The sequence below is a fragment of the Hypomesus nipponensis genome, chromosome 19 (assembly GCF_054491055.1).
Source record: "Hypomesus nipponensis isolate SF chromosome 19, ASM5449105v1, whole genome shotgun sequence".
Classification (NCBI taxonomy): Eukaryota; Metazoa; Chordata; class Actinopteri; order Osmeriformes; family Osmeridae; genus Hypomesus; species Hypomesus nipponensis.
Genome location: NC_140379.1, coordinates 13,373,306 through 13,386,941, shown reverse-complemented (window position 1 = coordinate 13,386,941; position 13,636 = coordinate 13,373,306). Strand labels below are relative to the sequence as shown.

The following is a 13,636-nucleotide window of genomic DNA, read 5'->3' as shown; positions in this document are numbered from 1 at the left end:
TTTTGTTATATGGTCTGTCCAGATATTGTTATGGACAAAATCATGCTATCCTGGTTCATTTTGATCACACAGGGATAACATTTTACACGGAAATGACGTGCCGTGTAGGCCTTCAGAATGGATTAATAGAAGGTGTAAAAACTGAAGTTAAATATTAACAATATTGTTTGTGTTTTGTGAGTGAGACAGAGAGAGAAAAAGAGGGAGAGAGAGACTGAGAAGGAGGAGGTTAAATACCTAAATTATTTATGGTTTCTGCGTTCACGAGAGCTCGTTCGTGGAGAATCCACTTCTCATCTGGTTTCCATAGCACCGCCCTCGGGAGGGTTTTACTCCAGCTTTGATGCCCATGTAGTCTAACCCAGTCTGCAGCCATGTTTTATTTAGCACATATAATTGAGAACATTCTTTAGATCAATGGCTTGAAAATCTACCAATCACAAAAATGGTTTCATCATTTAATTCATTAATTCAATTGCAAATAAATGATTTTTAAAGTATACCTATAGTCCTTATGATATACACACAGCAATGGGCAATTGTCTGAACTATGTCTATAATTTGTAATTTCTTGTTGGTGTTTAAATTCTCCTTGAGTTTAATATTGATTTAAATATGGACAATCGGTTCGCACCTACGCTCAGCTGTTAGGCACGAGGCTGTCGCTGACCTTGGTGCTGAACGGCCAGAGGTTCTCGCGACGTCAGAAAAGCTGGTGCTCTCCACGAGACGTGAGTGCTCAGCTCCACGATTTATTGAAGCAACTCCACAAACCGCTGGTCTCCGGTTCAAGCGGTTGTTTTTTGTTTGTCATTTTCTCGAGAAAAAAATTATCTGTTAATAGGCTACTAGTGTGTTTTTTTGTTTTAATCGCAGAGCATATCTGATAGTTTCCATTGCCATGGCAGAGCGTATTCTTACAGTACACGAGGAGAGCGATGGCTTTATACTTCTGAACAGGGAGTCAGAGCATATCTGATTTCTCTCGCACATCGGCTTGGCGTTTTTACCAACGTCGGCGTTAGTAAATTGTCGCTTTTTCATTCAAAACAAATCTGAGATTAATAACAGTGTTCGAAACACTCGTTCCTTCAACATAGCACCATAACATGATGTATAAACATTAGAAAATATATATTTAGGGGGAAAAAATCAAATTTGGATATGGAGTCCGTCAAGATGAGAGCTACCGCCGGCGTGAAGGAATTTGCGGGAAAGACTTTGGGGCATATGTACAGGTAAGAAAAAATGTTTAGCCTATATGTATGATATGTTCTTGAATGAAGGCTTTATTTGTTTTGTTCATTTATTTTTCTAAATATAATGTAGGCCAATTGGCGACCTGTTCTGAGTGTTTGTGACTTTATGTCTAGGACAGTGCCAAGCCTTAAGACTAGTTGCAAGGAAGGAATTGTGTAAATGTGTGTAGTGGGATTTTTCCAACGTTGTATGAAACCTGACTCTTGTGTAGTCTTTGTTGATTGCCGGATGCATCTTTACCAAATGATTAATATTAAAGGAATTCGTTCGATATAGGCTAAAGGCCGAGCCTATAGCCCACCTGTTTTTCACGTTCATTTGTTAGGCTCTCTTGCTCTAATATTTCACACGAGGTTCCAGTCGTGAGTCAGAACAGAAAACTATCTTGAATCAGCCTATTTAAATTGGAAAGACGCGGGATTTGACGTACCCTAATATGTAGGCATGTAGGCTATTCCACGTAATATCTAGGCAGGCTTTTCAATTTTGCTATTAAGGTAGGGTTTAATGCCAATGTTAAATTCTTCGTGGTTGCACATGTGCTGTCAATCAATTACAGAAGACCAAAATGCAAAACATTCCTTTTAAATTTTGATTTTTCGTTACATTTTTGTTTTTTTAATTATCCTTTGAAAATTGTATTCTTACCTTGTAGCCTAAAACACTAAATAAAGTAGTCCCTATACAGCCACTAATATTGGAAACTTCCAGTCGAATACAAAATTTATGTAATGATGAAAACAAAATGATTAAGTTGTTTCGGAAATTAAACAAATATATTTTTTCTGATAGATACGTTTTTTTAGAATATAAGATGTAGGCCTAATCTTATTAATAACAAATAATAAAAAATGTCGTCACTTTATATTAGGAATCAATGAGAGAGAACTTTAAGAATTAATGCCATGCTTTACCTGTGAGTGGTGGAATGGAATTGTCACATGTTATCGTGTGTTGAATGAAACATTACTAAAATATTTTCAGAAAATATTGACGTTATGGCAGGCTGTTGCAAATGGCCTGTTCCACAGACAGTGATTTCTTCACATCTTTTGAAAACATGATAGGCTTTTTAAGTTTATATAACACTTACATGTTAAGAAAACGTATCGAATAAATTCGAAAATGATCAACAACGTCTGAAATAATCATTGAAGACGAAAACCACTGCCCAATCCTTGCATGCAAATTAGGGTGAAGGTGAGCGCGTGGGTTGCTGCAATGCGGTAGGACATGGCGCATCTTCGCTTGTCTTCTGAATCTTCTACGCCTCTATCCCTTCTTTTACAGATATGATTAATATTTCGTAACTACATGTGTTCAGTCTATCCATTCACAGCTATATAGAACATGTATGTTCCGGTTTGAAGAGCTGTTTTGGTGATTGTAGGCTATGGTGAACCTGGGCCCATTCTAATATTAAAACTGAAATGATAAATCGTAGTTTTAAGTACGCCAGGGCATACAAACATTTAAAAGGAAAGACTTCACTCGTTGCTTGTCGTTAGTGGGCCAACATGTGGTCTGCCATACATCAAACTGCACCCATACTGATATGTAAAGGCTGTCTTTGACTAGGGAGAGCTGTTGTTTAAGAAGTAAGTTGTTGTAAAAGAATAGCGGATGACATTGTCAACCGTAATTCCATAATTTCAGGGTTATGGAGAAGCGGCAGAAAACCGGTGAGGTGATTGAACTGACCGAAGACGGCCGACCCTCTGAGGCCGCCGTGAAGAAGCCACCCCTGTGTGACTGCACGTGCTTTGGGCTGCCCCGCCGTTATATCATTGCCATCATGAGTGGACTCGGTTTCTGCATCTCGTTCGGTATCCGGTGTAATCTGGGCGTGGCCATTGTGGGCATGGTCAACAACAGCACGATACACCAGAATGGGAAGATCATCATCAAAGAGGTGTGTGCGCTGCAGGCCTATGCACGTCATCGACGTCTAGAGGATGTAGCAATCAATTCCCCTCCCCTTTCATTTCCTGATGATATTTTTATTTCTAAATGTATCCAGAGAAACCCTTAGAAGTTTTTCATCTGACACTGTGAGCCTATTTTCTCCCACAATAATTATACACGTCATATCGGCATCATTCATGGAAGCTACTACAGGCCCACCAGCCTAAGTCACAGCAAATAATACACTACCCTATTGATTATGTTTATTCTTAAAGCCAAATTATGGTTTATTATCAATATCAATGTATTTTCAGCACAATTTAATTTAATTATTTTTCATTTGATTTAACAGCCCTTTATCATTGGGATAACCTCGATTTTGTAATTTCACTGCATGCGCAATTGCTCAAATAAAGACTACAATCTTAAGAGTGTGAATCCCGTGCTTTGTAAATGATTTGTTAAGGGTTCTTATTTTTATTTGAAGAAAGCCAAGTTTAACTGGGACCCGGAAACAGTTGGGATGATCCACGGCTCGTTCTTTTGGGGGTACATAGTGACGCAGATTCCAGGAGGGTGGATCTGCTCGAGACTGGCAGCGAACAGGTAACGCCCCTCGAGATTTATTAATACTGTAATTTCCTATCTAGGGCCTATTCATTTGTCCTAATGTAAAACATATTATTGACATTGTGTATAATATATTATACACACGTGTTTATGAAACAAAGCACAATTATGTTTATTTTTATTGTTAACCTATTATACCCACGTTTTTCTGTGAGATATTGCCCAACATTTGCTTGTATTAAATGGTGCCAAAATTGCCAAGGCCTTTGATTTGAAACCCACTTCCTACCTCTGAAATGTTAATGTTATTTTTGAATTTAAGTAAATGATCTGCAATAGGCGGTTTGCAGGCTCTTCTGCAATATCCTGCACTGCCTTGGTAGACATGCAAATGCAAACAGGGAAGGAGCCTTCAACTCCTGCAAGGCCAAGGAGATTTAACCGTATAGCCCAGTTCCTCGGGGCATTGTGCCACCTGTTAATGAGGTCTCCTGGGGGAGCCGTGACTAATCTCATGGCCTCGCGGGCCATGGCGACCAGCCCGGGTCTCGGCGCCAAAGGCTTTTATTCATGCACGCTCATGTGCATGGGGTGGCTGGTGTACTTAAGATTCTCACTCTTGCAACGTATGGGTTCTGGCTGCTATAATAGCAGAAATGTGTGATATTTAAAATGAACAATAAATGCGTTATAGGCCTATATATTACGGATTGCATTTATTGTACCATATATATTGTGTCGATCACTGGTATAATAATGAAGGATGAAATATACTATCCCACCAAAATAAACCCTTCCATATCTGCCCAGTCTTTGGAAATTAATTTATAATTGTATTAGGCGGCATGCTTATTTTTTTTTTAATCTTGCGTGTTTATTGTCTGTTCATGTCCAATTGATTGACATTGAGAGATGTAATCGAATGAACCGTCTCGTGCCAGAGAAGTGCCTCAATCGGATTAGGGCTTGCTCCCCGCGTGCCGGTGGGTTGGTGTGTACAAGACGTGACAAAAATGAAAAAAGAACTACGTGCTCGCGGTATTCATTAGGGACCGTGCATGCGTTGGCTCAGCTGCGCTCCCAGCAACCATACAGCCTGCTGTCGGCACGCCCTGCCATCACCCTTTAATTTCACCAGCCGCTTTGACACAGAATAATAAGAGCAATGCATTTCGTTTTGGTGGTTTTAAAAACGACTTGCAGAAGGCCTTAATTCTTCTTGGAATAGGGAAATGATAGCCTACCAATGTAGGCGTGTATGGTTTTAACCATCCAAACAATGGACCGATAATTGTAAATAAATTATCACGTTTTGGAGGACAGAGTAGGATGGACCCTATTAAAATAAATGTCTGAAATGTTCTACGTTTAGCATGAGAAAAAGGCAAAGAATGTGTGAAGGATCACACTGCAAAATCGTTCTGGGAAAAAACTGTAGACCCAGAGATTCACTAAGCATATACTGGCCCTTTTCTAACAGCCATTTTAGAACGAAAGAACCACAAACAGCATTGGACAAAAGGGAGCCCAAAAAATCGAAATCATGTGAATATGGTGTTCTAACAGATGCTACCATGAGTGATTAATGTTGCTATTCTCTGCAGGGTTTTTGGTGCTGCCATCCTCCTCACTTCCACTCTCAACATGTTCATTCCCTCTGCTGCACGGTTCCACTACGGCTGTGTCATCTTCGTGAGGATATTGCAAGGTCTAGTGGAGGTGAGCCCCTTCTCTTAAGGGACACATTCCTCTTTTTGTGATCACTGCTTCTTGCTTTATTCCACTGCAACATAAAGCAATGTGCCAAGCTGAATAACAGACCCTACAATTTGAAACAATCCATGCTGCTTTTTCTTTCAGTGGTGTTCAAAACTGTTAGACAATGTTGTGGAGCCACATGGATTATTGTTAGGTTGCACAAACAGTCAAATCAAGGGCACCCAACATCAGAAGTAGCCTGTGGAAATGTGACACTGTTGTATTGATCTATAGCATGTGTAGGGTAGTCCTTGTGTCACTATAAACTACCATGTCCAGCAGTCATACCACTTGTGTAGCAAAATCGCTGGTCTGGACAGAATCTCACCCCATCGTGCTGACACAACACAGATCAGAAATCCTGCTGTAGTCTGTAGTGAAACACAAAACTCTCAGCACATCGCCTGACTTGTAGTAAAACACGATATGTTGACACACTTTAGTCAGCACTCCAAGAACAGTCCACAACCCGAACAGATATGATCACATTTGACATTATTTGAGAAGTGAAACACACAGGGGAATAACTAAGCACAGTAATGGATGACTTGGACTTGACATGACAGACATGTACTGTTATACAACCAGCTGCTTGTATTCAACAGTAGATGAGTACATTCAATTATTATATAAATGAATACATTCAATGAATGCATGATAGAAATAGGACTTTGAATAAGAAAGGTGTGCCTCCTGATTTCATGAAGACAAGTTGGTTGGTAACTTGATCAAACCGGACATGTGGGTGTTCTTGGCTGGAGTGGGTGCAGGCCCGTACCCTGGTCTGATGGACAGTGTGTGTTGTCACCAGCCTGCTCAGTGCTGATGTACGTACAGAGACCTGTGCTGTTGGCCGCGCGATCCATGCACACTGCAGTTTTCCAATAGCACACTCTGTTCCAATTAGTCACTGATGAACACTTAATGTGAGCAGCACTGTCTGTGCAGCGCACAGTTTGTCATGCCCAGAGCATTGACTTTCAATTATTAATGTTAATCAAAAAAGTAATCAACTGTGAATGTTGGTTTTTGTTTGTGCTCACATCTGAGATACAGACACGACAGTTGATGTCTGCTGGTTCATTGTCCATTGGGATTGTCAGTTTAATGTAATATGCAAACACGTATTTATTATAGCTTGGTAGGCTACATATGTTACCATTTTGGCCTTTTATTCTGTATCTCTAATAGGTGTTTGCGTTTGACAGAGATGAGATTCACCTTTAAACAGTGTACCATGTATGCAATGTATATAATAAGTGTATTATATACATTGGTTTGGTCAAATGTATTATCTAGTCTGTATGGATGTTTTGCTTACACACTATGGTGTGTGTGTGATGTGTGTGTGTTCAGGGTGTCACTTACCCAGCATGCCACGGCATATGGAGTAAGTGGGCTCCTCCACTGGAAAGGAGTCGTCTGGCAACCACTTCCTTCTGTGGTAAACAAGCTCCCCCAGTTCACACATTTATGTATAGACTTGATAGCTGCAGTCACCTTGTTCCAAACTTTTCTAATATTCTAATGCTCCTCTCCTCTCTTCTTCTCTCCTCCATTTACCTCCTTGCCCTTCTCTCCTCTCCTGTTCTCTCCAGGGTCGTATGCTGGAGCTGTCATAGCCATGCCTCTGGCTGGTATTCTGGTGCAGTACTCAGGATGGTCCTCTGTGTTTTATATCTATGGTAAGATATTGTGTGTGTGTGTGTGTGTGTGTGTATGAATCATCAGTGTGAATCGTCATCGGATCTTCTGAGTCTTTTGATACTGCTACAGACCTCCAGCCTCAGAGAAAGCCAAATGGATTTACCAATTCAGGATTGCTATCGATTTACTCTGCAATGTTTTGGTGTGTCTGTCCTCCAATAATGATTCTTCCCCCTGTGGATGGCATACTGGCCTCTAGGTCTGGTCTTCAGACTGTTTTGGAAAAACAGCATCAGACTGTCTCTGTTTTTTATTTTGCAATGATTGAGTTAAATTCTGAAGAGGCCCATATCAAACAGCCATTTTAGGGCTTGAGGAATTTACATTGCCAAAAGCACTTTCAAAATGAATTGACCTAAAACCCACGAGCAGATCTGAAGTAATTTTCTCCTTCCCTTTCTTTGTTATTCTATTGGCTGGCCGATCGATTCTACATTTCTTATTCTCATTATTCTGCTTACGTGTGTTTATGTGTGTGTGTGTGTGCGTGCGTAGGCTGCTTTGGGATCCTGTGGTACATGTTCTGGATCTTAGTGTCCTACGAGAGTCCGGCTGACCACCCCACCATCACAGACGAGGAGCGCTGCTACATCGAGGAGAGCATTGGAGAGAGTGCCAAACTCATGGGACCGTCCGAGGTCAGGACCATGCCCTCAAATAACCCTCAGTCAACCAATGACATAACCTTCACTTACCTTACTCGGATTTGTCAGTTCTGGGTTTGATGTTAAAGGGACAGTAGGGCAGAGTGAATGTTTCCAGCTCGCTCTGGAATTCATTATAATACGAAAGTGGGTAGGCTCCCCTGTCCTACTTTCAAAGTATCTATGTTTTGATCTGATCCCTTGAGGTCTCTCACTCTCTCTCAATTGCTGACTTGTTTTGTGAATTTCAGATTGACCACTACTGAACCACTGCTGTCAGCATTTAAACAAATCTTTCCATCTCTCGAATGCCAGTTCATCAATGATGGCATTTGTTTCCCTCTGCAGAAATTCAAGACCCCCTGGAAGAAGTTCTTCACCTCCATGCCTGTCTATGCAATTATTGTGGCCAACTTCTGCAGGAGCTGGACCTTCTACCTGCTGCTCATCAGCCAGCCGGCCTACTTTGAGGAGGTGTTTGGGTTTGAGATTAGCAAGGTGAGACAGCCCTGAGACAGCCCCCGGCTCCCAGCTCATCCATTCTGTTTGCTTCTGTTGCTTAAAGAGGAACTTTTGCCGCCAATCTTTAGTGCAGTATTGAATGTTGAATGAGCAGATTTGATTTATGTAGCATTGTGTCATTTGGTCTCTTCAACCTCAACACTAAAGGTTCATTTCTGTGTTTGTGTGTGTGTAGGTCGGCATGCTGTCTGCCCTGCCTCACCTGGTGATGACCATCATAGTGCCCATTGGTGGTCAGCTGGCTGACTATCTCCGCACAAGGAACATTCTGTCCACCACCACCGTAAGGAAGATCATGAACTGTGGAGGTGAGACATGCATTCAGTTAGCATATGTGTATCCAAAGCAACAAATCAGAGTACATATTCTGTTATAGAATAAGTGCAGCAGATATTCAAAAACTAGAAATGCACAGTTCCAACAGTATTACAGTGGTTGGATAGCTGTCCATCAGTTGACAGTATTTCACAACAGTAGCTGTGTGTTTCCATGTCTAGTCTGTGTCTGAGATACACTGTAATTAAATTTCCACCCTGACAACTGGAAATAGCCTTGGGTCATTGTATGTGTATGTGTGTGTGTGTGTGTCTAAAGGGTTTGGCATGGAGGCCACGTTGCTGTTAGTGGTAGGATATTCCCACAGTAAAGGTGTAGCCATCTCCTTCCTGGTCCTAGCTGTGGGCTTCAGTGGGTTTGCTATATCAGGTCAGTACCAATATAATATTGTATTTAATACTTTAGGTGCACCACATTTATACATATACAGATTTGAATCAAATTATATGAATTTGCATGTTGAATTGTCTCATATTATGTTTCATTTACATGTATTCATTTGGCAGACTCTTTTAGCCAACACAACCTACAAAAAGTGCATTTAGTGAGTGTAGGAGATGTGTGAACGATAAGGGGACTAATGCAAGAAGACCACCACTGCTCTCTGAGTAGCCAGTAGCAGACAAGGTCTAGCTCAGAGCCTGCTCACAGTGAACACTGGGCCAGCTTGGTACCGAGGGAACCAGGTCGATGCCTCACCCCTCCCCTGTTTCCTCCAGCTGGGGCCTGAGACGGAGGACCAATCTGGGGCTGGGCTTACTCTCTGCCTGCTTTGCTCCAGCTTTCTCCTGGAGTGTTTAATAATTCAGCGGACACCCCTGGAGAGTGGGGGAGGCTGGAGAGTGGGGGAGGCTGGAGAGTGGGGGAGGCTGGAGAGTGGGGGAGGCTGGAGAGTGGGGGAGGCTGGAGAGTGGGGGAGGCTGGAGAGTGGGGGAGGCTGGAGAGTGGGGGAGGCTGGAGAGTGGGGGAGGCTGGAGAGTGGGGGAGGCTGGAGAGTGGGGGAGGCTGGAGAGTGGGGGAGGCTGGAGAGTGGGGGAGGCTGGAGAGTGGGGGAGGCTGGAGAGTGGCCGGCTGACAGGGGAGCAGGCAGGCATGCAGGCAGGCTGGTAGAGAGACAGACAGACAGACAGGCAGCAAGCAGCAGGCAGGCAGATAAATAGACTGGAATACAGGAAGACAGGCCGGCTGATAGTCAGACAGACAGGTAGCCATGTTATGCAGCAGTCAGAGAGGACACTCTCTCACCTCTCAATCTTTCTCCCATCAGGGTTTAATGTCAATCACTTGGACATTGCTCCACGCTATGCCAGTATCCTAATGGGCATATCCAATGGGGTGGGCACATTGTCTGGCATGGTGTGTCCTCTGATTGTGGGTGCCATGACAAAGAACAAGGTAAACAAAGAGTTTTAGTATGCGATTAGTTGCTCATGTATAAAACCAGACCACATTCTGACTCTTAGCTCCCCTCTCCCCCATCTTTCCATCTTCCATTCCCCTCCCCCTCTCCTCTTTTCTTTCCCCCTCACTTCCCTCCCACCCCCACTTCTGCTTCCCTACCTCCTACCCTCCCTTCTCCTCCCACTCTGTTCACATGCTCCCCCCCCTCACCACCACCCTCAACCCGCTCCCCTCCTTCTTCCTCACCTGCTACCCTCCCCCTCCCCCGCTTCCCCCCGCCTTCTTCCCCCTTTCCCGGCAGACTCGAGAGGAGTGGCAGTACGTGTTCCTCATCGCCTCCATGGTGCACTACGGGGGGGTGATCTTCTACGGCCTGTTCGCCTCGGGGGACAAGCAGCCATGGGCCGACCCGGAGCTCACCAGCGACGAGAAGTGCGGCTTCATCGACGAAGACGAGCTGGCGGAGGAGACGGGTGACATCACCCAGAGCTACGGAGCCCTGGGAGGACCAGCCAAGACGTACGGAGCCACGACTCAGGTCAACGGGGGCTGGGCCGACAGCTGGGAGAAGAAGGAGGAGTATGTCCAGGAGGAGGCGAGTGTTGGAGGGTACGGGTACAAACAGGAGGACTACTCCTAGAGCAGAGGGCCACCCACTCACACTCCAGCCCATTGGTAGACTTATTTTGGAGTGTTTGCGAGTTTAGAATTCAGAGCAGAAACAAAAAAAAGAGATAACGATCCATTGTTGTATGTTTGCACAAATTCAAAAATCGTTATTTAAAAAGATCAACTTTAAAATAGAAATTTAATGTAAAACTGCTAAAGGGAACAAATACAAATACAATAGTGATGTAACACATATCAGATTGGCGAGTTGTAAATGTAATATGAATATAAATTATAGATATATTTATTTGGAGTGCAATCTTGTGTAACGGTGTGAACCATTCCCCCCTGAGTGAGCTACCAGTAGAAGCTTGCAGGGTTACCATAGTTACAGTTTGACATATTTCCTGGACAATCCTTTCCTGTACTCTCAGAAAACAAAAAGCGTGACTAAGATATGATGGGTTCTTTTGTGGTGTGGGAGAACCCCCTTAATCTCGTTTAACAATGTAAGGTTCCACCAGGAACATATAAGTTAGTTGTTTAGAGGGTTCCCCCACATACATGCCCTGAGAACCCTGTTAGAGCCGCTTGTTTTTGAGAGTGCGTCCTGACTCCAGTGCCATGGCCCCTCCTCCAGAGCCAGTGGTTGTCGTGGGGAACAGTCTGTCACTGCAGGTCATGTGACCCAGGACAGAGCTCACATCCAGGCCATGTGTCTCCCTAAAGCACTGGTCCGGATGTTTCCCTACCATTCCCGATATGTTTTTATTTTTCTTATCAGCGTTTGTAAATCTTAACATATATGGCTAGGTGCAGAGAAAAAGAAATAATAAGACGAGAAGAAGGATTTGATGACATTCATTACTTGCAATACTCAGCAGTAGTCATAATGTCCTTCTTCCATGGTCGTTGTGTCTAGACAGACCATTTAAAGTCAAGTGTTACCAATGCATTGTTGAAACCTTTTGTTTTTATACATGTATGTTTTTTCAGAGGTAACAAAAGATGAAACAGTGCAAAACGGTTCGAAAGTACAAAAAAAAATTGTTATACCCACAGTCGGGCTTAATGGAAGACATGTCAAACTCAAATGTGAACTAATGTGGCGAGGGATCAGTGTAGTATGTGTCTAAAAACAAGTCTAAATAGATTATATTGAAAAGAGAGATTATGTTAATACAGAGTTAATACAACATATAATAAAATGTCCATGCAGAGACTGGAATAAATACCAAATTTGATCGATGTTGCCAGTTGATGAAAACTTAGTGGTGAAGTGGTTGAATTGAATCAACTTTATGCCTCTTTTAAATTGTATTTGAATGCTTTTGAACATTGTGTAAAAAAAGTCCATGACATGACAGCTAATGCTGCCAGCATCACTTAAGAAATGTTTACCTTTCCAGAAAGCAGGTTGACCAATGAAAATTGCTGATCAAGTTAAACAAGATCAGCATAAAGAAAGTAACTAGTCAGTGTAACTTTCATGGACCTTGTATGAATATTCCAAAAGTGTGTCATTCCTTACTTTCTTACCTCTTTTGAGGTCATCTCTGATCTAACAGGATTGGGTGAATAAGTGAGCCTGCCTATGTTGCTCCAATCAATAACATCAGATCAGTGATGTCACAGCTGAACAGAGGAAGGAAGCTTTAAAAGTATTTGAATGGGGTCCAGTGTTTTAGAGTTTTGTTAGAAGCACAAGCAGACACAGGGACCCTAGCCTGTCCTCACACTAACTGTCAGTGGAAACCTCAATTGAGCACTTAACTATCTAAAGTAGATGTGTGTGTGTGTGTGTGTGCGCGTGAAAAAATGTATTTATGCATGGAACATGGAGTAGTTTGTGTATTTATTTTTCTTTCTTTAAAAAAATGTTTCTTTCACAGTCTTTTCGCTTTAAACTGTTACTGATGTGTCAATTTCTTTGCACAATTAACCAAAGGTGTAGAGTAGAGATGGGTATAAGCTTGGTGAGAGCGTCTATGCTAAGGATGCATTTGGGAGTTATCTGCAGGGCTGCTGGGAATGAGCTGGAGGCAGAGCTAAGCCAAGGAGAGATTTGGTTGTTAGCTAGGGGGGCTGAATTCTAAAAATTGACCTTCTGTGGAAATAGATGTTTTCCATCTGGACCTCCTCAGACAGAGTCATCCATACTTGGTGTACAAAGCAATAAAGCCATGGTAACAGTTAACCTCCATCATTTCAACATGTGAAACACTCACATTATGTAACTATAGTGGGGTTTTCTTTTCCCCCCCATTCTTTTGGAGTTGTGTTTTTGTGATATCAAATGTAGAAAATGACAAACACAAGTACTTGTTAAAAAAAAGAAAAGAAAATACATGAAAAATATAATAATATAAATATATATATATAAATATATAGTAATAGAGTCCAACGCAAACCTCCTTGTCATGCTGACCATGCAAGGAGTTTGTGCATAGACTGCTCACCAGATGAGAATGATAACTTGGGCTGTACTTTGAGGAGATGCCCTCCATATCTCTGTACGGTTCCACTCCTGTTGGTGTCTGCACATCTGTTCTTGTTCTGTACGGTTCCCTTTGCTTGTTAAGGAGGGTGTGCTGTTGTTCTCTTATCTTCTGTTCTCTCTCTCCTTCTCTCTGTCCCTTTCGCTAACCTTCTTAGTTTGATTGATGTGTGTTCTATCAGTGGCTGGACACTTCGTGCCCCCTCAACCATTGTGCCCTCCCCTTCTCCCGCTTCTCCTGTCACTCATCCATTGTTGCAATATTCAATGACGTAAAGATTGTCTGTAATAGGTGATCAAACATTTACCAAGCTGTCAGAAGTACAGTGCATCCTGAGTATCAGTACCATGTTCCTGTTTTGTACCTCTGAGTAAAGTTGCAGTGTGATTCAATGGCTTATTTTGCTGTGTCAGTTGAGAGGTCTGT

The 13,636-nt window shown here is 42.6% G+C and overlaps 1 protein-coding gene across 1 annotated transcript; it reads left to right on the top strand.

The window, feature by feature from the left end:
* Nucleotides 1–797: 797 nt before the first annotated feature.
* On the top strand, nt 798–13,636 carry slc17a6b (solute carrier family 17 member 6b). Its single transcript, XM_084681946.1, has 12 exons — nt 798–1,238; nt 2,917–3,172; nt 3,653–3,771; nt 5,340–5,454; nt 6,850–6,937; nt 7,092–7,178; nt 7,696–7,838; nt 8,193–8,342; nt 8,542–8,674; nt 8,961–9,071; nt 9,970–10,097; nt 10,405–13,636. Exons 1-12 carry the CDS (start codon nt 1,165–1,167, stop codon nt 10,741–10,743), a joined length of 1,743 nt encoding a protein of 580 aa, XP_084538072.1. The 5' UTR covers nt 798–1,164; the 3' UTR covers nt 10,744–13,636.